At 40.0% G+C, this 24,161-nt stretch overlaps 1 protein-coding gene across 5 annotated transcripts in view; it reads left to right on the top strand.

The window, feature by feature from the left end:
* The window catches only part of REPS2 (RALBP1 associated Eps domain containing 2), a 181,077-nt gene that overhangs the window by 116,818 nt on the left and 40,098 nt on the right, over nt 1-24,161 (top strand). For all 5 annotated transcript variants that reach the window (XM_073665390.1, XM_073665392.1, XM_073665391.1 and 2 more), the window contains exons 9-13: nt 1,410-1,486; nt 5,039-5,116; nt 8,900-8,966; nt 12,577-12,645; nt 13,744-13,789. In XM_073665390.1, the coding sequence (XP_073521491.1) occupies nt 1,410-1,486; nt 5,039-5,116; nt 8,900-8,966; nt 12,577-12,645; nt 13,744-13,789 (337 nt within the window). The remainder of the gene's footprint in view (nt 1-1,409; nt 1,487-5,038; nt 5,117-8,899; nt 8,967-12,576; nt 12,646-13,743; nt 13,790-24,161) is intronic.

Genomic DNA, 24,161 nt, shown 5'->3' with positions numbered 1-24,161 from the left:
AAAAGTGTGGTTTTACATGTTACATTTGCATTTTTTGCATTGTTTTCCTGATATTAGGTAAACACAACACACACTACAAATTGTGTTTTTTTTATGACATGCCTGATTTAAAATAAAGTCATCCAAAACCCCGTTGTAAAAATTCATATACAATTCATGACATTTATTAACAAGCCCCTACCACCTCCATAAAAAAAACTGTTAAAAATGCTTAGAGGCTTAGGGTGAATTTAAAAACATTTTTTAGAAAAATGCAAGCTGGGGATCCGAAAGTTAAACAGAATTCATTCCTTTTTATTTACCATTCTTTATGAATGTACTGGTGGCTTAGGGCCAAAAAGCTGCAAAATAATGATTTTACAAGCATTTTCTGGGTGATATTATGTTTTATAAAGACAAGTTTTTACATGAAATATTTGGAAAACAGCAAGATGTGAAATGACAACAAAGAGAAAAAAACACAAACTGAGGAAAAATTATATTTAAAAAACTGCAGTTTGTTGTGCGTTTTATGACAAAAAATGCAAATGGCCTAATTCTCCGAGAAAAATAGCAGGGTCATAGAATCATAGAATGTTAGATTTGGAAGGGGGCTCAAGGGTCATCTGGTCCAACCACCTGCTCAATGCCGGATTCACTAAACCATCTCTGACAGAACTCACCACCTCTCGTGGCAGCCTGTTCCACTCGATCACCATCACTGTCAAAAAGTTTTTTCTAATATCTAATTTGTATCTTCTCCCTTTCAGTTTCATTCCATTGCTACTTGTGTTTCGATTAGCCACAATGACTTAAGATATAAAGCCAAATCAGAATGTCAATTTGCATACTGTGGTTTTGAGGTTCTCCCCTCATTAGTGCTTAGCCCCCCTTAAGAAAAGGAGAAAAATGTCAGGTAGACCACTACAGAAAAAAAACTGGTGCTTTAAAGTACTTGGACGAAACCTATTGTGGACAACAGTAAAAAGCATCTAGCACATCTGGATCCTGTTGTATCCCTTGGGTGTGTTCCTATCCAACACAAGGGCTGGGTAACCATAATGAAAAGAGCAGTCTGTCATGCAGTCAATCGTTTTCGTTTTAACTGGGACATCCACCTTCTATAACCTCCCATATGTCTCCTCTCATGGAGGCCAATCAACTTGGGTCGACTGTAGTGCCTTTGTAATGGTGGCTGGCTACTGAAATTACAGTAATGCAAAGGAGTCACGGCCATTTTAACTATGAGAATTGGTGTGCGCTAATTGATCAGACGCTGATGGCTTGATATTTATTTGTTATCCTATCAATTCATATTAGACATATACGATATCAGAATTGGAAAAATAATATAGGATTATTTAAAAATAAACTTCAGACTGTTTCTAAGATAAGAAATATAATAAATCCATGTATTATTAATTTCACAGCACCTGTGAATCCTGGCACAGATGGTGTATATGAAGGATATCGTGGAACAAACACAGCGTGCTCAGCCAGGAAGGAGGTACGAAATTATTGATTCACACAGAGCTAGGTCTTCACACAGGGAAGATGTAAGTTGCCAGTCAGATCATGAAATGCATCAGAAAGTATTTAGGAGTCAGAAGTGATTATTTTAACCCCTTCACGACCTTGCGATTTTCTGTGTTTGCGCTTTCATTTTTTCCAACCCATCTTCCAAGAGCCAAAACTTTTTTATTTTTCAGTCACTATAGCCATATGAGGGCTTGCTTTTTTGCGGCACGAGTTCTACTTTTGAACGACACCATTTATTTTACCATATTGTGTACTGGAAAACGAAAAAAAAATCCAAGTGTGGTGAAATTGCAAAAAAAAAAATGCAAATCCACATTTGTTTTTTTATTTTTTTATTTACCATATTCACTATATGGTAAAACTGACCTGGCAGTGTGATTCCCCAGGTCAATACGAGTATGCAGATACCAAACATGTATAGGTTTTGTTTCAAGTCGTGAAAAAAAAATCAGAACACGGTAAGATAAAAATATTTTGCTTATGTTACCATTTTCTGAGACCTGTAGTGTTTTCATCTTTCAGGATCTGGGGCTGGATGAGAGCTTAGTTTTTGTGACTTGAGCTGACGTTTTTATTGATACCACTTTGCTTTAGATACGATGTTTTTATCTCCTCGTATTGCATTTCATTGCAATGATGCAGCGGCCAAAAAAACGTAGTTCTGACGTTTTGATTTGTTTCTTGTTACGCCGTTTACCAATTGGATTAATTGCTTTATATTTTGATAGATCGAACATTACACTTCTGGCACATATGCTAAACATATCTGTAGGGTCCAATGTACTACAGAGGATAGTTATAGCATTCGTTGCATGTTTTCTTTAAGTGTACTAAATAGTTTGGTTAACTGCAATGTTCATATATAGGATGCGTAAAAAAATACACTACCATTCAAAAGTTTGGGGTCACCCAGACAATTTTGTGTTTTCCATGAAAACTCATACTTTTATTTATCAAATGAGTTGCAAAATGAATAGAAAATATAGTCCAGACATTGACAAGGTTAGAAATAATGATTTTTATTTGAAAGAATAATTTTCTCCTTCAAACTTTGCTTTCGTCAAAGAATGCTCCCTTTGCAGCAATTACAGCATTGCTGACCTTTGGCATTCTAGCTGTTAATTTGCTGAAGTAATCTTGAGAAATTTCACCCCATGCTTCCTGAAGCCCCTCCCACAAATTCGATTGGCTTGATGGGCACTTTTTGTGTACCATACGGTCAAGCTGCTCCCACAACAGCTCAATGGGGTTGAGATCTGGTGACTACGCTGGTCACTCCATTACAGAGAGAATACCAGCTGCTTGCTTCTTCCCTAAATAGTTCATGCATAATTTGGAGGTGTGCTTTGGGTCATTGTCCTGTTGTAGGATGAAATTGGCTCGAATCAAGCGCTGTCCACAGGGTATGGCATGGCGTTGCAAAATTGAGTGATAGCCTTCCTTATTCAAAATCCCATTTACCTTGTACAAATCTCCCACTTCACCAGCACCAAAGCAACCCCAGACCATCACATTACCTCCACCATGCTTGACAGATGGCATCAGGCACTCTTCTAGCATCTTTTCAGTTGTTCTGCGTCTCACAAATGTTCTTCTGTGTGATCCAAACACCTCAAACGTTGATTCGTCTGTCCATAAAACTTTTTTCCAATCTTCCTCTGTCCAGTGTCTGTGTTCTTTTGCCCATATTAATCTTTTATTAGCCAGTCTCAGATATGGCTTTTTCTTTGCCACTTTGCCCTGAAGGCCAGCATCCCGGAGTCGCCTCTTCACTGTAGACGTTGACACTGGCGTTTTGCGTGTACTATTTAATGAAGCTGCCAGTTGAGGAGCTGTGAGGCGTCAGTTTCTCAAACTAGAGACTCTAATGTACTTGTCTTGTTGCTCAGTTGTGCAGCGGGGCCTCCCACTTCTTTCTACTCTGGTTAGAGCCTGTTTGTGCTCTCCTCTGAAGGGAGTAGTACACACCGTTGTAGGAAATCTTCAGTTTCTTGGCAATCTCTCGCATGGAATAGCATTCATTTCCAAGAATAAGAATAGACTGTCGAGTTTCACATGGAAGTTCTCTTTTTCTGGCCATTTTGAGAGTTTCATAGAACAAACAAATGTAATGCTCCAGATTCTCAACTAGCTGAAAGGAAGGTCAATTTTATAGCTTCTCAAATTAGCCAAACCGTTTTCAGCTGGGCTAACATACTTGTGCAAGGGTTTTCTAAACATCCATTAGCCTTCTTACACAGTTAGCAAACACAATGTACCATTAAAACACTGGAGTGGTGGTTGTTGGAGATGGGCCTCTATACACCTATGTAGATATTGCAATAAAAACAAGACTTTGCAGCTAGAATAGTCATTTACCACATTAACAATATATAGAGTGTATTTCTGATTCATTTAATGTTAGCTACATTGAAAAAACGTGCTTTTCTTTAAAAAAATAATGAAATTTTTAAATGACCCCAAACTTTTGAACGGTAGTGTATGTATTCTACACTGTATGTACTTTTTATAATGAGAACCAATGCGCAATATAAAACTTTGACACTACAAATCCAGTTTGAACAGAGATTAAAGGTCCCCATATACATTAGATGAAAAGTACCTGGACCCACTGATTTCAACAAGACGAACAGATCATCTGATGTTATGGGAGTATTCCCAGTAGAGTAATCGGTCGGCAAACAGAATAATCGGGCCATTGGGATTTCAATGACCGATGGAAAAAACATAAATGCATGGCCATTGATAGGGGAGCATGGAGATATAGTTGTCTGCTGAACAAACGTTTGGCCAACAGCTATCTCAGGTAGTTGCCAGCTTGAGGCTATGTTCACATGTTCACAATCCATTAGAACGGATTCAGCAGCAATCCATTGACAGAAAAGTTATGCAGACACAACTTTTTATCCAGCTTAAAAAGACTGATTTTAACTGGATTTTTTTAAAGATTAAAGTCTATGGAAAACGAATCTGTTAACTAGCCATCTCTTTTTCTTTCATTTGAAAAGGATCCGTTTTTTGCTTAATGGATCAGTTTCAAATGGGATCAAACGGATGGCTAATTAACGGATATGTTTTCCATAGACTTCAGTGTTAAAAAAACGGATCCAGTTGAAATCCGTTTTTTTTAGTTGGACAAAAAAGTTGTGTCTGGATTGCTGCTGGATCCATTCCAATGGACATGTGAACATAGCCTTACTGGTATGTTTTTTTTTTTTGTAAGTGCTTGTAAAAGAAAAACAACATTTTCAAACATTTGGAATATAGTATAGACTAACAAGGTACATTGCTATTGCTGCTACCTATTCAATCTGGCTTTATGTAGTTTGGATTTGTCTATGTGAGGTTTTTTAGTACTATCTGTTAGTATAATAAATATGTGTATATTATAACACTGTTCTGCCCTGCTTTTTGTGTTAGAAAACTTTGGATCATCCCCTTGTGGCCTTGTTTGCATGGATTAAATCTTGAATCTTCACATCTAACATTTCCCCGGTGTCTGATTTTCTCTTCCAACCAGCTTGAGACTGTCTGTGAAGATCCTGCTAACTCAGAGCCCCTGATCCTCTTTGATGTGGAAACCAGTAACAACGAGCCAGTCAGTAATAATTGATGTTTTTATGTTTTTGTACTCCTACAGTAGACATCAATGCTTATTGCTTGAATGCGAGGCACATTTCAAAGACCTCACTCAGCACTACCCCTGTTACATTTACAATCTTTCCATGCTAGATGTGCTTTTATGGCATTACTAGCAATCTACCTGTAAAGGGAAGGCTGGTACAAGCCAAATGTTCTCATTCCAGTTTAATTACACTGTGATGGAATTTATTTTTATCTGCATCAGTGACCTTAGTTCAGAACTAAGATGGAAACTTTAGATTATTTTTTCCTAGTGGGTAGATGTTGGTTACAGACTAATCAGCTGTGTCTCTGCATTCACGGATCATTGAATTAAATCCTTTGGTTTTGACAATGAGGTTTTTGTAGTATAACTAGATTAGTATTTCAGCTTTAAAAGCATAAGGACATTTTGGTCTGTATAATTACGTGAAGCAAATGACAAAGATTTGTCTAAAATTTCTAGGAATGCATGCTGTTGTGTGATAAATAATATGTACACAAAAGCATTGGGACACACGTCTTAATCATTGAATTCATGTACTCCTTTCAGTCCCATTGCGCCAGGTGTACAAAAAAAGCACACCGCCATGTAGTCTGCCTTTATAAGCTTGTTCTAAAGAGTTCACTGAATTTGAGCATGATACTGTAATAGGATGCCACTGTCGCAACAAATCAGTATGTAAAATTTCCCTCTTAAATATCCCAGGATAAAATGTGAATGGTATGGAAAAGTAGAAGCATTTAAGAAGTACAGCCAAGCCACTTAGTCATGAAGTGGGAGACCATGAAGAGTTACAGAGTGGGGTCTCCAAGTGCTGATGCGCATAGAGCATAAAAGTTGCCAATACTCTGTAGAGTTCCAAACCTCTTCGGAGATTAACATCAGCACAAAAACCGCCCCCAGGAGCTGCATGGCATGGATTTCCCTGGCCGAGAACCTGCATGAAACCCTTACATCATCAAGCACAATGCCAAGCATCAGATTGAATAGTGGAAATCACTGTATGATGAAGCCTGACAATGCATGCTTCTCTATCTGGATGAGTTTGGGTTTGGCAGAGGACAGAAGAGTGTTACCTGCTTGACCGCATTGTGCCAACTATAAAATTTGGTGGCATTGGAATACTGCTATGGAGCTGTTTAGTTCTAGTAAAAGGAAACCTTAATGTTTCAGCATACCAAAACATTTTTGACAATTTTATGTTTCCAACTTTATGGGAACAGTTTTGGAGGGCCATTTTCTGCTCCAGCATGACTGTGTCCCAGTGCACAAAGCAAAAGGAATAGTTGGGTGAGATTGCTGTGGAAGAACTTGACTAGTTCACACAGAGCACTGACCTCAAGCTCTTCAAATACCTCTGGGATGAACTAAAGCAAAGACTGGACACCAGGCCCTGCCTTACAACTTCAGTGTCTGACCTCACAAATGTTGTTCTGGAAGACTGGGCAAAAATTTTAACAGAGGCCCTCAAAAATATTTTAGAAAGCCTTTTCCGCTAAGGATTTAGAATGGGATATCTCTGTGTTAGTCCTGATGTCCTTAACAGTTTTTTTAGTTTGCAAAATATTTCATTAAATTTTCCAACTAACAGGTTTCTGTTGGTAATCTAGTCATGTTTAAACACAAGACAACCCAATGTAAAGTTGTGAATGGGAACCAAAAAATAAACATATTTAAGTATTGCCTCAACTAGGTGATAGGAATATTTGTAGAAAGGTATTCCTGATTAAATCAGCAATGTTCTTTTTTTACCACTGTTCTCATGAAGAGATACCAAGTTCAACAATAAACACAAAAGATAAAAAATATAAAAAAAGAAGTGAATGTACTGTATGAATACAAAACTGGTATAATTTACATCACACATTAAAACCTGGGTAGCGAAACCCTAAGGCATAAAGCCAAACAAAAACCACAGACATACACATCGAAGGGAAAAGATACCGTAACCATACACACGTGGACAAAATTGTTGGTACCCCTCGTTTAATGAAAGAAAAACCCACATTGGTCACAGAAATAACTTGAATCTGACAAAAGTAATAATAAAATTAAAAATCTATGAAAATGAACAAATGAAAGTCAGACATTGCTTTTCAACCCTGATTCCACAGATTTTTTAAAAAAATTAAACTCATGAAATAGGCCTGGACAGAAAGGTGGTTCTTCTTCTTAACTTAATATTTAGTTGAACAACCTTTTGAGGCAATCATTGCAATCAAACGATTCCTGTAACTGTCAATGAGACTTCTGCACCTCTCGACAGGTATTTTGGTCCACACCTCATGAGCAAACTGCTCCTGTTGTCTCGTGTTTGAAGGTTGCCTTTTGCAGACAGCATGTTTCAGCTCTTTCCAAAGATGCTCAATAGGATTTAGGTCAGGGCTCATAGAAGGCCACTTCAAAATAGTCCAATGTTTTCCTCTTAGCCATTCTTGGGTGTTTTTAGCTGTGTGTTTTGGGTCATTATCCTGTTGCAAGACCCATGACCTGCGACTGAGACCAAGCTTTCTGACACTGGGCAACACATTTCTCTCTAGAATCCCTTGATAGTCTTGAGATTTCATTGTACCCTGCACAGATTCAAGACACCCTGTGCCAGATGCAGCAAAGCAGCCCCAGAACATAACAGCGCCTCCTCCATGTTTCACAGTAGGGACAGTGTTCTTCTTTTTTCTTTTGATATGCTTCATTTTTCCATCTGTGAACATGTGCCTTGCCAAAAACTTCCATTTTTGTCTCATCTGTCCATAGGACATTCTCCCAGAAGCTTTGTGGCTTGTCATCATGAAGTTTGGCAAATTCCAGTCTGCCTTTTTTATGATTTTTTTTCAACAATGGTGTTCTCCTTGGTCGTCTCCTATGAAGTCAACTTTGGATCAAACAACGACGGATGGTGCGATCTGACACTGATGTTCCTTGAGCTTGAAGTTCACCTTTAATCTCTTTAGAAGTTATCCTGAGCTCTTTTGTTACCATTCATATTTTTCGTCTCTTTGATTTGTAATCAATTTTCCTCCTGCGGCCACGTCCAGGGAGGTTGACTACAGTCCCATGGATCTTAAATTTCTGAAAAATATGTGCAGCTGTAGTTACAGGAACATCAAGCTGCTTGGAGATGGTCTTATAACCTTTACCTTTAACATGCTTGTCTATAATTTTCTTTCTAATCTCATGAGACAACTCTTTCCTTTGCTTCCTCTGGTCCATGTTGAGTGTGGTACACACCATGTCACCAAACAGTACAGTGAGTATCTGTAGCCCTATGTACAGGCCCACTGACTGATTACAAGATTGTAGACACCTGTGATGCTAATTAGTGGACACAACTTGATTAAACATGTCCCTTTTGTCACATTATTTTCAGGGGTACCATCATTTCTGTCCAGGCCTATTTCATGACTTTAATTTTTTTTTAAATTCTGTGGAAGCAGGGTTGCAAAGCAATGTCTGAATTTCATTTGTTCATTTTCATAGATTTTTAATTTATTATTACTTTTGTCAGATTCAAGTTATTTCTGTGACCACTGTGGGTTTTTCTTTCATTAAGCGAGGGGCACCAACAATTTTGACCACGTGTGTATGTATGTTTTTGGTTATGGGTTTAGTGGCCGCACAATTTGAAATAAATATTTGCTGTGTGCAAATTCACCATAAATATCTGTCTCTCACTACATTAAAATGCCAATAATTGGAAGTTCGGCATTTATTATAGATCTATATCATGTAAAACATTATTTTTCTTTTAACAATTAGAAGACCACCACAGAAGTACCAGCCAATCAAAATGCATTAAAGGAAAACGTGGTGAAGGACTCAGAAGGTATATTATTGTTTTCTTTCTACATTTATGGAAAAGTTTTTGTTCTTTTGTTACCATTTTATATTCTCAGCTCCAGGTTTCTATTGCATACTCCAGCATAGCTCCCTGCTATACTTTTCGTTAAAAAAAAATAGGATGATCACAATGAAGGACAGCAAATTGTAGAGCATAACTCATTTTTTTATTTATTGTCCACTTCTTTCTAGGAGAAACATGATATTATGTGATCTATACCTTAAGATGGTGCATGCTTGTAATACTGTAATACCAAAAAGTAAATTAGTACCGTATATTCCGGCGTATAAGACGACCTGGTGTATAAGACGACCCCCCTACTTTCCTGTTAAAATATAGAGTTTAGGATATATTCACCGTATAAGACTACCCCTTTTCCAACGCATACCAAACACCGGTAAAAATTAAAAAAAAACAGATTTGAATTTAACATGGTCCTTTTTTTAATTTAAATTCTTATGACATGCAGGTATATAGCAGGAAAACTGTCACTCATAAACATATTAAAATAGGGGGGACCCCACGTCATTTTTTGGGGGGGTCCCCCATTCTAATAGCTAGTAAAGGCTAGGTATTCAGCTGGGGGCTGATATTAGTAGCCTGGGAAGCTCCGTGGGTATTACCCCCTTCCCAGACTTCAAACATCTGCCCCAGCCGTCTGCTTAACCTCCGCTAGAGACTATAATGATGGTGGATCCCACGCCAATTTTCTTTTTAAAAAATCCTTTATTTTAACACTAAATGACAATTGAGGGGTTAATAAAGATGCAGTCCCTAAATTATTATTAATTTTGTAATTAATTTTTCCCAAAAATGTTGACGTGGGCTTCGCCATATTTTTGTGTCCAGCCAGGTACAGCAGGCAGGAACGGGCTGCCCCCAACCACCAGCTGCCTATTTGTACCTGGCCGGACACAACAATATAGGGAAGCCCTTTTTTTTTTAATTATTTCATGAAATAATTAAAAAAAAAAAGACGTGGGGCTTCGCCCTATTTTTGTGTCCAGCCAGGTACAACTAGGCAGCTGGGGGCTGGAATCTGCAGTGCAGGGAGGCCCAAGCTTTCTGGCCCCCCCCGCTGCAAATTGCAGTCCGCAGCCACCCCGGAAAATGGCGCGTTCATAGAAGCGCCATCTTCTGGCGCTGTACCCAACTCATCCAGGGCCCTGGTGCGGTGGCTCACTGGGTAATAAAGGGGTTAAGGCCAGCTTGGCATTATCAGCTGGCTCTAAGCCCGAAATTCATGGGGTCACGCCAATATTAGACATGACCGCCATGAATTTCTAGTAAAGTAATTAAAAAAAACACAAACACCCAGAATAAAGTCCTTTAATTGAAATAAAGACACAATTTTTTAATGTTCTAAATTAAACCATACTTACCATCACGCCCATTCCAGCTGAAGCCAACGATCTCCTGCAATAAAAGTAAAATAATAAAGCAACCTCATCCTTACCTCTCCATGGTTCCCAGGACCGGTCCAGCTCTGCTACATTCACATGACAGGCTGGACCGCAGCAGAACGCTGCCGTTCAGCTTGCCATGCGGCAGACACTGAGAAGCGCAGGCATGCTTGTGCTCCTCAGTGTCTGACTGTGACGGCATCCAGATGAGCCGAGTTCATGTCCAATGAACTCAGCTCACCTCATGCACGTCACTGACAGCGTGGGAAAATTCTCCTGCTCCCCGCATGCGCAGTAGAAGTTTCCCACGCTGTCAGTGACGGACGTCCAGGAGGTGAGCTGAGTTCATTGTCGGCTCATCTGGATGCCGTCACAGCCAGACACTGCAGAGCGCAAGCATGCCTGCGCTTCTCAGTGTCTGCGGGATGACAGGCTGGATGGCAGCGTTCTGCTGCGGTCCAGCCTGTCATGTGAATGTAGCAGAGCTGGATCGGTCCTGGGAACCATGGAGAGGTAAGGATGAGGTTGCTTTATTATTTTACTTTTATTGCAGGAGATCGTTGGCTTCAGCTGGAATGGGCGTGATGGTAAGTATGGTTTAATTTAGAACAATAAAGAATTGTGTGTTTATTTCAATTAAAGGACTTTATTCTGGGTGTTTGTGTTTTTTTTAACTTTTACTATGGGGTTAGTAATGGGGGTGTCTTATAGACGCCTCTCCATTACTAACCTGGGCTTGATGTCAGCTGGCATTATAAGCTGACATCAACCCCAGCCCTATTACCCCCTGCCACCGCACCAGGGCAGCGTGGAAGAGCGAGGCTAAGTGCCAGAATTGGCGCATCCTATGGATGCGCCATTTCTGGGGCGGCTGACGGCTGGTGTTTCTAGCCTGGGAGGGGGCCAATATTCATGGCTCCCTTCCTGGGCTATTAATATCAGCCCCCAGCTGTCTGCCTAGCCTTTGCTAGCTATTAAATTAGGGGGGACCCCACGTCATTTTTTTGGGGGGGTCCCCCATTTTAATAGCTAGTAAAGGCTAGGTATTCAGCTGGGGGCTGATATTAGTAGCCTGGGAAGCTCCGTGGGTATTACCCCCTTCCCAGGCTTCAAACATCTGCCCCAGCTGTCTGCTTAACCTCCGCTAGAGACTAAAATTACGGGGAACCCCACGCCAATTTTTTTTTAAATAAATCCGTTATTTTAACACTAGATGACAAGTACAGTAACCAGCACTGTCACTGTACTTCTTATATATGTGACTGACATGTTTCTATCTATCTAATCTATGTGTGATGCTCTATCTTTCTGTTATAAATTGTCGGGTACCGCTGCTGAATTGCCGGCCGGCTTTTTTAAAGAGACGGTGCATGAAAACACTAATATTTGTTTTAATAAATCCTTTACACTAAATGACAAGTACAGTAAGCAATACTGTCACTCTACTTCATATATATGTGACTGACATGTTTCTATCTATCTAATCTATGTGTGATGCTCTATTCTTTCTATTCTAAATTGTCGGGTGCCGGCTTATGCCGCTGCTGAATTGCCGGCTTTTCATATATTGTCACAGAAGCGATGCGAACTTCCCTGCTCCGGACACAGCGCAGCGCTTCTGTGACAAGTGAAAGCTGTCGGCACAGAAGCCCTGCGCTGTGTCCGGAGCTGGGAATACGCAGCGATGTGTCAGTTTCAGCACAGAAGCGCTGACTGTCTGGACCTACCGCCGCCGTATTTTAACTCCCTCCACCTTATATTAACTCCGACATGGCAGGGATACGGCCACGGCAGCTTATTAACACCCCCAGAGTATCCCCGCATGTCAATTTCTGAAAGTTCAAAAGCATTACCGGCGTATAAGACGACCCCAGACTAGACAGAAGATTTTTCAGTCTTCAAAAGTCGTCTTATACGCCGGAATATACGGTATATATATGCAAAAATTTAGACCTCAGTGCTTTTAATGGCAGAAAAACAGATATTCCATAAGTTATGTATTCCAACATATACCAAATGTAGGAATTGCAGCAGAGTTAGACATGGAATCCTTGATAATCTACAGAATGTGACTATATAAATGTGCTTATGGCGCCAACTATACAATATTCTTAGAAGAGTTTTCTTTGTATTAGACGGACATTGTATGCTTCCTACATAAATAACATTTTACTACTTTTGTTTAAATCCAGCTTTAAAAGAAAACTCAAAAATTCATCTTGGACCAATTGAGACAAAAAAGTTCCAGTCCTTCAAAACAGGTAATGTGAAATAAAACTGATAAGGCTGTTATATATGTTTTCTCAGAACTGTTTAGTAACAAGTCATACCTTTTGCTTTAAACTGGCCATACCCTTGCGATAGCTATCAGCTCAAAGAACGGACTGCTGACAGTTATCTTTTATGACTCGCACATACTCATGAGCAAATGGCTGGGCATAAGATGTTTTCAACAGGGAGACTTCTTTGGCAGCAGCTTATCTCCTATGAAAACAAAAGAATCGGTCCCTAAAAAGTTGATAAGTTATCCCCTACTAATAGGCTAGGGGCTAACTTATTAATCGCTTGGGGTCGAGCGAACCTTTGCTCCATTCATTTTCTAAATCAACTGAGTAAAGCTGGCCATTCACTTTAGACGGCCGACAATGCTCTGGCTGATCGTTTGGCCAACTCTCCCATACACAGGAGTGCTCGCTCCATTGAGCGCTCCTGTATTCTCTATTAGAAAGCCGCTTGCCCACACGTCGGCCGTCAACTTATCTTCGGGAGAACAATGCAATTGGCAGTCCGAGATCGAACATGCGCGATCGACATCTCCCCCGACCATCAAACGGCTATCACCCCCATACACATTAGACCATCAGTCAAACCCATCGATATCAACGGGTTTGTCCGACATTAGTCTAATGTGTATGGAGCACAGCAAGGATCATACAAGTGTCTAGGCAGTATAGAGTATATGTCTACACCAGGACAGTTTTAATAAACCTCTTTACTCCTTAAATCTACAGAAGAATTTACTTGGTAATCTCTTAATCTGATCCTTATCTTGCAAAGTAATTTTACAGTATTAATGGGATTTTATTCATCTGTTGGTGTTTTTTTTTAAATATTTCAAAAAGAAACAATCTTGGTTTTGTTACTTCCATATATCTCTCCAGTATACATACAACACCAAATCATTTCTAATGTTCACATTTCTGATTTCTAATTTGCAGACATGGCTTTCTACTTGTATAGTCAGTAAAATAACTTGCAACATTTGGATTTAATGTGGATTTCTTTTTATGAAAATTAAACCTGAGCATCAATGAAAGTCTAATTTAAAATATATTTTATTTCAATTTTATTTTTTTCAGCTGTTCACCAAGAACTATACACTTATAAAACAAGGCCAAGGTCTAGGTAAGATCAGCACAATCATAATTGCTTACATATATTAATATTGGCAATCTGTGTGTATAGCTATGTTAGCTTGGGGTGCGAAGGGCTCACCAGTAACAATTGCTCTGGGGGCCCACTGTTCAGCAACATACAAATATTACTTTACCCCATACACAAATGTACCCATGCTTCTATATAATAATGTCGATATGCTGCCTTGGTCTTCACATAGTGAATTAAAGGGAACCTGTCACCAGAAAAAAAACACTATTAATCTACAGATAATCATAGAATCATAGAATGGTAGAGTTGGAAGGGACCTCCTGGGTCATCTGGTCCAACCCCCTGCTCAAAGCAGGATTCACTAAATCATCTCAGACAGATGTCTGTCCAGCCTCTGTTTGAAGACGTCCATTGAAGGGGAACTCACCACCTCTCGTGGCAGCCTGTTCCACTCATTAATCACCCTAACTGTCAAAAAGTTTTTTCTAATATCTAATCTGTGTCTCCTCCCATTTAGTTTCATCCCATTGCTTCTAGTCTTTCCTTGTGCAAATGAGAATAAAGATGATCCTTCTACAATGTGACAGCCCTTGACATATTTGTAGACAGCTATTAAGTCTCCTCTCAGTCTTCTTTTTTGCAAGCTAAACATTCCCAAATCCTGCAACCGTTCCTCATAGGACATGGTTTGCAGACCAGTCACCATTCTGGTCGCTCTTCTCTGAACTTGCTCCAGTTTGTCTATGTCTTTTTTAAAATGTGGTGCCCAAAACTGTACACAGTATTCCAGATGAGGTCTGACCAAAGAGGAGTAAAGACCGATAATGACTTCACGTGATCTAGACTGTATGCTTCTGTTAATACATCCCAGAATTGTATTTGCCTTTTTTGCTGCTGCATCACACTGTTGACTCATGTTCAGTCTATGATCTATTAGTATACCTAAGTCTTTTTCACATGTACTGTTGCTTAGCTCTATTCCTCCCATTCTGTATATGCTTTTTTCATTTTTATTGCCCAGATGTAGTACTTTGCATTTTTCCCTGTTAAAAACCATTCTGTTGGTTGCTGCCCACTGCTCCAGTTTATTTAGGTCTTTTTGAATCCTCTCTCTCTCTTCTCTAGTATTAGCTATCCCTCCTAGCTTTGTGTCATCAGCAAATTTAATCAGTTTACCCTCAATTCCTTCATCTAAATCATTGATAAAGATGTTGAACAATACAGGTCCCAGGACGGAGCCCTGCGGTACCCCACTTGAGACATTCATCCAGCTGGATGTGAAACCATTTACAACCACCCTTTGAGTCCGATCACTAAGCCAGTTATGAATCCACCTAACAGTTGCCTGGTCCATTGCATACTTGGTCATTTTTTCAATAAGGATGGTGTGAGATACTTTGTCAAATGCTTTGCTGAAGTCAAGATAATATTAATAGCGTTACTAACCTGCTCGGCTTCTGCACGTAGCCGAACGCTGCTAGGAGAAAATTAACTTTATTCCACCCGCAGCATTCTGGTTCCAGGCTGGGGGTGCGGTGCCTGCACTGTTTCACTGTAAACGGGCCCCCGGCCCTGAGTGACATTGGCTTTGCATTGGGGCCTGCTGTCAGTCAGGGCTGGGGACACAGTTACAGCCGCTGCTCTGTATACAGAGCGGTGACTGAACCCACGCCGGTGCCACCCCGTGACTGAAACCCTAACACTGCAGGGGGAATGAAAGTTCATCTTCTCTCCGGAGCGTTCAGCTAAGTGCTGGCACCAGACATGTTAGTAACGCTATTAACTCCAAATGCAACATGATATCCGCTAACAAATTGTCGGCTCAATTTGTTAGCGGATATCATGTTGCATTTGGAGAGTCCCTGTGTGCCCAAACATTGGAGCTCCCCCACAAGTGACCCCATTTTGGAAACTAGACCCCCCAAGGCACCTATCTAGATGCATAGTGAGCACTTGGAACCCCAGGTGTTTCACAAATTGATTCATAAAAATGAAAAAGTGTTTTTTTTTTCACTTTTTCATTTTTGCGAATCAATTTGTGAAGCACCTGGGGGTTCCAAGTGCTCACTATGCATCTAGAAAGGTGCCTTGGGGGGTCTAGTTTCCAAAATGGGGTCACTTGTGGGGGAGCTCCAAAGTTTGGGCACAGAGGGGCTCTCCAAACGCAATGTGGTGTCCGCTAACAATTTGAGCCGATTTTCCATTCAATTTGTTAGCGGATACCATGTTGGATTTAGAGAGTCCCTGTGTGCCCAAACATTGGAGCTCCCCCACAAGTGACCCCATTTTGGAAACTAGACCCCCCAAGGCACCTATCTAGATGCATAGTGAGCACTTGGAACCCCTAGGTGCTTCACAAATTGATTCGTAAAAATGAAAAAGTGTTTTTTTTTTCACTTTTTCATTTTTACGAATCAATTTGTGAAGCACCTGGGGGTTCCAAGTGCTCACTATGCATCTAGAAAGGTGCCTTGGGGGGGTCTAGTTTCCAAAATGGGGTCACTTGTGGGGGAACTCCAAAGTTTGGGCACAGAGGGGCTCTCCAAACGTAATGTGGTGTCCGCTAACAATTTGAGCCGATTTTCCATTCAATTTGTTAGCGGATACCATGTTGTATTTAGAGAGTCCCTGTGTGTCCAAACATTGGAGCTCCCCCACAAGTGACCCCATTTTGGAAACTAGACCCCCCAAGGCACCTATCTAGATGCATAGTGAGCACTTGGAACCCCTAGGTGCTTCACAAATTGATTCGTAAAAATGAAAAAGTGTTTTTTTTTTCACTTTTTCATTTTTACGAATCAATTTGTGAAGCACCTGGGGGTTCCAAGTGCTCACTATGCATCTATAAAGGTGCCTTGGGGGGTCTAGTTTCCAAAATGGGGTCACTTGTGGGGGAGCTCCAAAGTTTGGGCACAGAGGGGCTCTCCAAACGCAATGTGGCGTCCGCTAACAATTTGAGCCGATTTTCCATTCAATTTGTTAGCGGATACCATGTTGCATTTAGAGAGTCCCTGTGTGCCCAAACATTGGAGCTCCCCCACAAGTGACCCCATTTTGGAAACTAGACCCCCCAAGGCACCTATCTAGATGCATAGTGAGCACTTGGAACCCCTAGGTGCTTCACAAATTGATTCGTAAAAATGAAAAAGTGTTTTTTTTTCCACTTTTTCATTTTTACGAATCAATTTGTGAAGCACCTGGGGGTTCCAAGTGCTCACTATGCATCTAGAAAGGTGCCTTGGGGGGTCTAGTTTCCAAAATGGGGTCACTTGTGGGGGAGCTCCAAAGTTTGGGCACACAGGGGCTCTCCAAACACAACATGGCGTCCGCTAATTATTCAAGCAAATTTTACAATCAAAAAGTCAAATGGCGCTCCTTCCCTTCCGAGCCCTGCCGTGCGCCCAAACAGTGTTTTTTCCCCAAATATGGGGTATCTGCGTGCCCAGGGGAAATTGCACAACAAATTTTGGGGTCCATTTTTTCTTGTTACCCCTGTGAAAATAAAAAAAATTGGGTCTAAAGTAACATTTTTGTGAAAAAAGTTAAATGTTCATTTTTTTCTTCCACATTCAAAAAATTCCTGTGAAGCACCTGAAGGGTTAATAAAGTTCTTGAATGTGGTTTTGAGCACCTTGAGGGGTGCAGTTTTTAGAATGGTGTCACTTTTGGGTATTTTCTGTCAAAAAGACCTCTCCAAGTGACTTCAAATGTGATGTGGTCCCTAAAAAAATGGTTTTGTAAATTTTGTTGGAAAAATGAGAAATCGCTGGTCAACTTTTAACCCTTATAGCTCCCTAACAAAAAAAAAATTTGGTTCCAAAATTGTGCTGATGTAAAGTAGACATGTGGTAAATGTTATTTATTAACTCTTTTGTGTGACATATCGCTCTGATTTCAGGGCTTAAAAATTCAAATTTTGAAAATTGCAAAATTTTCAAAATTTTCGCCAAATTTCCGTTTTTTTCACAAATAAACGCAAGTGATATCGAAGAAATTTTTCCACAATCATGAAGTACAATATGTCACGAAAAAACAGTCTCAGAATCAGGGGGATCCGTTGAAGCGTTCCAGAGTAATTACCTCATAAAGTGACAGTGGTCAGAATTGTAAAAATTGGCCCGGTCATTAACGTGCAAACCACCCGCGGGGCTTAAGGGGTTAAAGATAAAAAATAATGGTCTATCTATGACGTTACTTAATTCCTGCAGTACTCGCGGGTGTATCCCATCCAGGCCCGGGGATTTGTCAACTTTAGTGATTTTTAGACGCCGATGTACTTCCTGCTGGGTTAAGCAAGTGACATTTAATGGAGAATTTTTGTCATCACTAATCATGTTTTCTGTCATGCGATTTTCTTGTGTAAATACTGTTGAAAAAAAATCATTTAGTATATTGGCTTTTTCCTCATCCTCATCCACCATTTCACCCAGACTATTTTTATGGGGGCCAACACTATCATTTTTTAGTTTTTTACTATTTATGTAGTTAAAGAATATTTTGGGGTTATTTTTACTTTCTTTGGCAATGAGTCTCTCTGTCTCAATCTTTGCTGCCCTGATTTGGTTTTTACAGAATTTATTTAATTTTCTGTATTTAATGCCTCATCACTACCTACTTGCTTTAGTTCTCGAAATACTTTCTTTTTGTCACTTATTGCGCCCCTTACAGCTCTGTTTAGCCATAGTGGTTTCCTCCTATTTCTAGCATGTTTATTCCCATAGGGTATATATTGTGCACAGATCCTATTCAGGATGCTAATAAATGTCTCCCATTTGCTTTGTGTAGTTTTATGTCTCAGGATATCGTCCCAGTTTATTGCACTTAGATCATCTCTCAACCATTGGAAATTTGACTTCCTGAAGTTTAGTGTCCTTGTAACCCCTCTACTACACATCTTATTAAAGGATAAATGAAAACTTATTATTTTGTGATGACTATTACCCAAGTGACCCCCAACTCTTATATTTTATATGCGGTCTGGCCTGTTGGTTAATATTCGGTCTAGCAATGCCCTCTTGTTGGGTCCTGAACCAGTTGTGAAGGGTAATTGTCTCTCATAGTTGTCAAAAACCTATTACCTTTGCTGGAACTACAGGTTTCTGTTCCCCAATGTATTTAAGGGTAGTTGAAGTCCCCTATAATAATGACTTCTCCTTGAGTCGCTGCTTCATCTATTTGCTTTACGAGGATATTCTCCGCAGCTTGCATTATATTTGGAGACTTATAACAAACCACTATCAGTAATTTATTATTTTTTCCCCCTCCCCTTATCTCCACCCACAGGGACTCTACATTTTCATTAGATTCACATATATTCTCACGCAAGATGGGTTTTAAGGATAATTTTACATATAAACACCCCCCCCCCTCGCTTGTTTGTACGGTCATTTCTGAACAGACTATAGCCCTGTAAATTAACTGCCCAGTCATGGCTCTCGTCCAGCCATGTCTCAGATATCCCCACCATGTCATAATTATTTTCCAACAAAATAAATTCTAATTCCTCCATTTTGTTGGTGAGGCTTCTGGCATTAGTGTACATGCATTTTATGTATCTCTCTCATGTTTTAAATAAAACGGCTTTGTCTTAGATACACCATAGCTGTAGAAAAAGACATAGACTGCACATCCAAACCTTATACATTGATCTATTGCAGCCAAGCAAAAATTAATAAAATTGAACATAAGGTTCTTAGTTTAAGGTTATGTGCCCACGATCAGCTCACCTGCGCTGTGTCCAAAACGCTGCGTTCTACATTACAAGGACAGTGGATGGGTTTATAGAAATCCCATGCCCACTGTGCTTCTATTTAACGCTGCGTAAACTCATCCGCAGCGTAGGTTTACGAGCTGCAGCATGTCAACTTATTTAATGGGTTATATAAGGCTGAACACCTTTAGTGCTACATGAAAGGCACTAAAGGGTGCAAGTTTATTATATATTGGGAGGCTAGTGACATTATATGTCTACAGGATATTTATCTATCTACCTATCTATTTATTATCTATCTCTAATATACAGTACAGACCAAAAGTTTGGACACACCGTCTCATTTAAAGATTTTTCTGTATTTTCATGACTATGAAAATTGTACATTCACACTGAAGGCATCAAAACTATGAATTAACACATGTGGAAATATATACTTAACAAAAAAGTGTGAAACAACTGAAAATATGTCTTATATTCTAGGTTCTTCAAAGTAGCCACTTTTTGCTTTGAAGACTGCTTTGCACACTCTTGGCATTCTCTTGATGAGCTTCAAGTGGTAGTCACCGGAAATGGTTTTCACTTCACAGGTGTGCCCTGTCAGGTTTAATAAGTGGGATTTCTTGCCTTATAAATGGGGTTGGGACCATCAGTTGTGTTGTGCAGAAGTCTGGTGGATACACAGCTGATAGTCCTACTGAATAGACTGTTAGAATTTGTATTATGGCAAGTAAAAAGCAGCTAAGTAAAGAAAAACGAGTGGCCATCATTACTTTAAGAAATGAAGGTCAGTCAGTCCAAAAAATTGGGCAAACTTTGAAAGTGTCCCCAAGTGCAGTTGCAAAAACCATCAAGCGCTACAAAAAAACTGGCTCACATGAGGACCGCCCCAGGAAAGGAAGACCAAGAGTCACCTCTGCTTCTGAGGATAAGTTTATCCGAGTCACCAGCCTCAGAAATCACAGGTTAACAGCAGCTCAGATTAGAGACCGGGTCAATGCCACACAGAGTTCTAGCAGCAGACACATCTCTACAACAACTGTTAAGAGGAGACTTTGTGCAGCAGGCCTTCATGGTAAAATAGCTGCTAGGAAACCACTGCTAAGGACAGGCAACAAGCAGAAGAGACTTGTTTGGGCTAAAGAACACAAGGAATGGACATTAGACCAGCGGAAATCTGTGCTTTGGTCTGATGAGTCCAAATTTGAGATCTTTGGTTCCAACCACCGTGTCTTTGTGAGACGCAGAAAAGGTGAACGGATGGACTCTACATGCCTGGTTCCCACCATGACGCATGGAGGAGGATGTGTGATGTTGTGTGGGTGCTTTGCTGGTGACTCTGTTGGGGATTTATTCAAAATTGAAGGCATACTGAACCAGCATGGCTACCACAGCATCTTGCAGTGGTATGCTATTCCATCAGGTTTGCGCTTAGTTGGACCATCATTTATTTTTCAACAGGACAATGACCCCAAACACACCTCCAGGCTGTGTAAGGGCTATTTGACCAAGAAGGAGAGTGATGCGGTGCTACGCCAGATGACCTGGCCTCCACAGTCACTAGACCTGAACCCAATCGAGATGGTTTGGGGTGAGCTGGACCGCAGAGTGAAGGCAGAAGGGCCAACAAGTGCTAAGCATCTCTGGGAACTCCTTCAAGATTGTTGGACGACCATTTCCGGTGACTACCTCTTGAAGCTCATCAAGAGAATGCCAAGAGTGTACAAAGCAGTCATCAAAGCAAAAGGTGTCTACTTTGAAGAACCTAGAATATAAGTCATATTTTCAGTTGTTTCACACTTTTTTGTTAAGCATATAATTCCACATGTGTTAATTCATAGTTTTGATGCCTTCAGTGTGAATGTACAATTTTCATAGTCATGAAAATACAGAAAAATCTTTAAATGAGAAGGTGTGTCCAAACTTTTGGTCTGTACTGTATCTAATATCTTTCTATCATCTATCTACCGTATCTATATCTGTATAAGATTGCTTCATTAGTTTGTAAACTAGCTTTAAATTACATTGAGAATTACAGTATGTAAATGATGTTAAAAACACATTGAATAATGATTGCATACGGATGCTAGATGAGAAAAATCGCAGTGTAGTCGCATGACACTCATCTGACTTTTCAGGAACAACATCGGAGTGATTTTTAATACGCTAATGTGAACGAGGCCTTAGCAGGAGACTTTTGCAGTCCCCAGCTAATTAAAAATGTTTGGGCCAAATGGGAGATGTTAGGAGTGCTGATACCAAGTAAAACAAAAAAGAGGGGGAAATAAGTAAATAAATTTCATATTTACTATAAGAGATATTCACACATTGCAGATTTTAAAACCTCACCACAGGCCAGATTATGCAGCGTAAAAAAAAACACATTGTACAAGAGATTTCTATAAATCCTCTTCACTTTAAATGAACTGTTAAAAACACACCAGATCATGATCGTGGGAACTTAGAATAAAGCATCTGCGTAGTCTGTGTTGTTGTGGAAAAAAATGTAGTATTTATATTTGAAAAAAAGTACTCAAACTATAAGCAAATTATCACTTTACCAGTGAGAATATCAGAACCTAAACTATGGAGTTGATTTCTCTCACAGCGGGAAGTCCACCCACAGTCTCAAACACTAATCAGTCAAATGCAAACAATCTTCTGAATGGAACCAAGCCCATTATCTGTCTCTTTTCCCAACCTACAGCAGGACACTTGTTTGGCCAACAGCTATCTCTCCTGGCTTTACAATACACACTACATTCGGCTTGGTCAAGAGTTTTCAAAGGGGAGAGAGGAGAAAGTCACTGCCAGATACCTGGCAACTTATCTCCCAGAGAGTAAAAGGCTCGGGCGTTAATTTCAAAATGCTGTTTCTTATGTCCCCTGACATCATCTGTTAGAGTTGGGAGACTCCCATACACATCAGATCGTAAGCCGATGCAGTCGATATCACTTTTAAGACAAGCTTAGCAAACTTCCCTAGCATTGTTCAAAAAGTATAATTTTTATGTAATTTATGATACATGTTTTATCTGAAACTTTAGTGGGTGCACAAAAGGAAGAAGTATAATTCTTCTATTCATATAATTGTTATAAATGTAACCCTGGCTGTAAAAAAAAAACTGCATTAAATTGCTGTGTGGTCTTAGCTTATGCTAGTTCACTAATACTTTTGTGATAGGAAGGGAAGTTGTGGTTTTGTGACATGGGGTTTGCATTTCTTATCTATGAAAAATTTCTTATCAGAAACAGTTGATCGCTTGCAAACAATACAACATAAACACCGTTGTAAATGTATAGAACCTTTGTATGATTATTAATCCATGCTGACCCCCATGTTTCGTTGTCAAATTGGCCTGTGTCTTATGGTTTTTCATTGCCTACCTATCGATAAATTGAGGAAAACAAGTTCTAAAATTTACACATTTCAATCAGTTGTTCAGGTGTCAGGTGTTCATATGTATGTAACTTAGCATCAGAGCTTGCTGCCCCCATGAATATAAGTGTTATACCAACCAGTGGAGTAACTAGAGTCCTATGGGCCCCGATGCAAAACATGAGACCCTAACAGCATGTTGGTCAGATGAATGGTCCCCTGTAGTGTTCTAGATCCTATAAAGAATAAATAAAAAATAATACAGATAAAATATATAAATTTCAAAGAAAACACAGCAATAACATCATTTTCTAAGTAATACTTCTAAATTGTAGTCATACTGTTACTAAATAAAAAATATCATCATATTGTTTCTGAACAAGTTCGAAATACCAAAACTAATATACTTGTAATAAACCAATATTAAAGAACAGAAAGGGATAAATACCGCCACACTGACAAAATATTATCACCACGTAGTGTCTAAGACTAAGTGCCCACGATGCAGAAATGCTGCATATTTTTTACGCTTCTCCCTGGCAGGAAAAACATATGCGGATTTTACATGCGTTTTTCCCGCCAGGTAGAAGCATTTATCAATCGTTTTTGCATGCATTTCTGCATGCGGGTTATCAAGCGCTTTTCCAAACGATTTTAGCATCACTTGGAAAAGTGCTTGACAACTTGGTCACACTATATAAATCCATGCAGCCGGCATGGATTTATATAGTGTGACCAAGTAATAGTTTAAAAAAAAGAATAAGAATGATAAAAAATAAAGATTATACTTACCTTCCGATGGCCCCCGGTCTCCTTCTCCGCTCCGTTCGGTCTCCCCGGTGTCTCGCGGTGGTGTGAAGAACCTGCGATGACGTCATTGAGTCATGTGACAGGTCACGCAAACGCCGACGTCAGCGGTCGCGTGACCTGTCACATGACTCAATGACGTCATGTCAGGTCCTCACACCACCGCGAGCCGCCCAACACATCGCACGCATCGCTGAGGAGGCCGGGGGACATCGGAAGGTGAGTATAATCTTTTATTTTTTATTTTAAATTCTTTTTTTTACAGGTACCATGGTACGCAGGTCTGGATGAGAGTCTTCTCTCCTCCAGACCTGGGTACCATCCGCATATTGAACCGTGTGATATCCGCATGTGCAGATGCAGTGATGCGGATGTCATGTGGTCCAATGCAAGTCAATGGCGGCGATTACGCTGCGTGTCCGCAAAATTAATGGACATGCTGCGGATTGTTCCGCAATGATAATCTGCAGCGCAAATTTCTGCAGCATGTGCAC

The sequence above is a fragment of the Phyllobates terribilis genome, unplaced genomic scaffold, assembly GCF_046119375.1.
Source record: "Phyllobates terribilis strain yellow unplaced genomic scaffold, ASM4611937v1 Scaffold_2__4_contigs__length_985480577, whole genome shotgun sequence".
NCBI lineage: Eukaryota > Metazoa > Chordata > Amphibia > Anura > Dendrobatidae > Phyllobates > Phyllobates terribilis.
The sequence above is the reverse complement of the archived record's forward strand: the minus strand, read 5'-3'. Positions and strand labels throughout refer to the sequence as shown.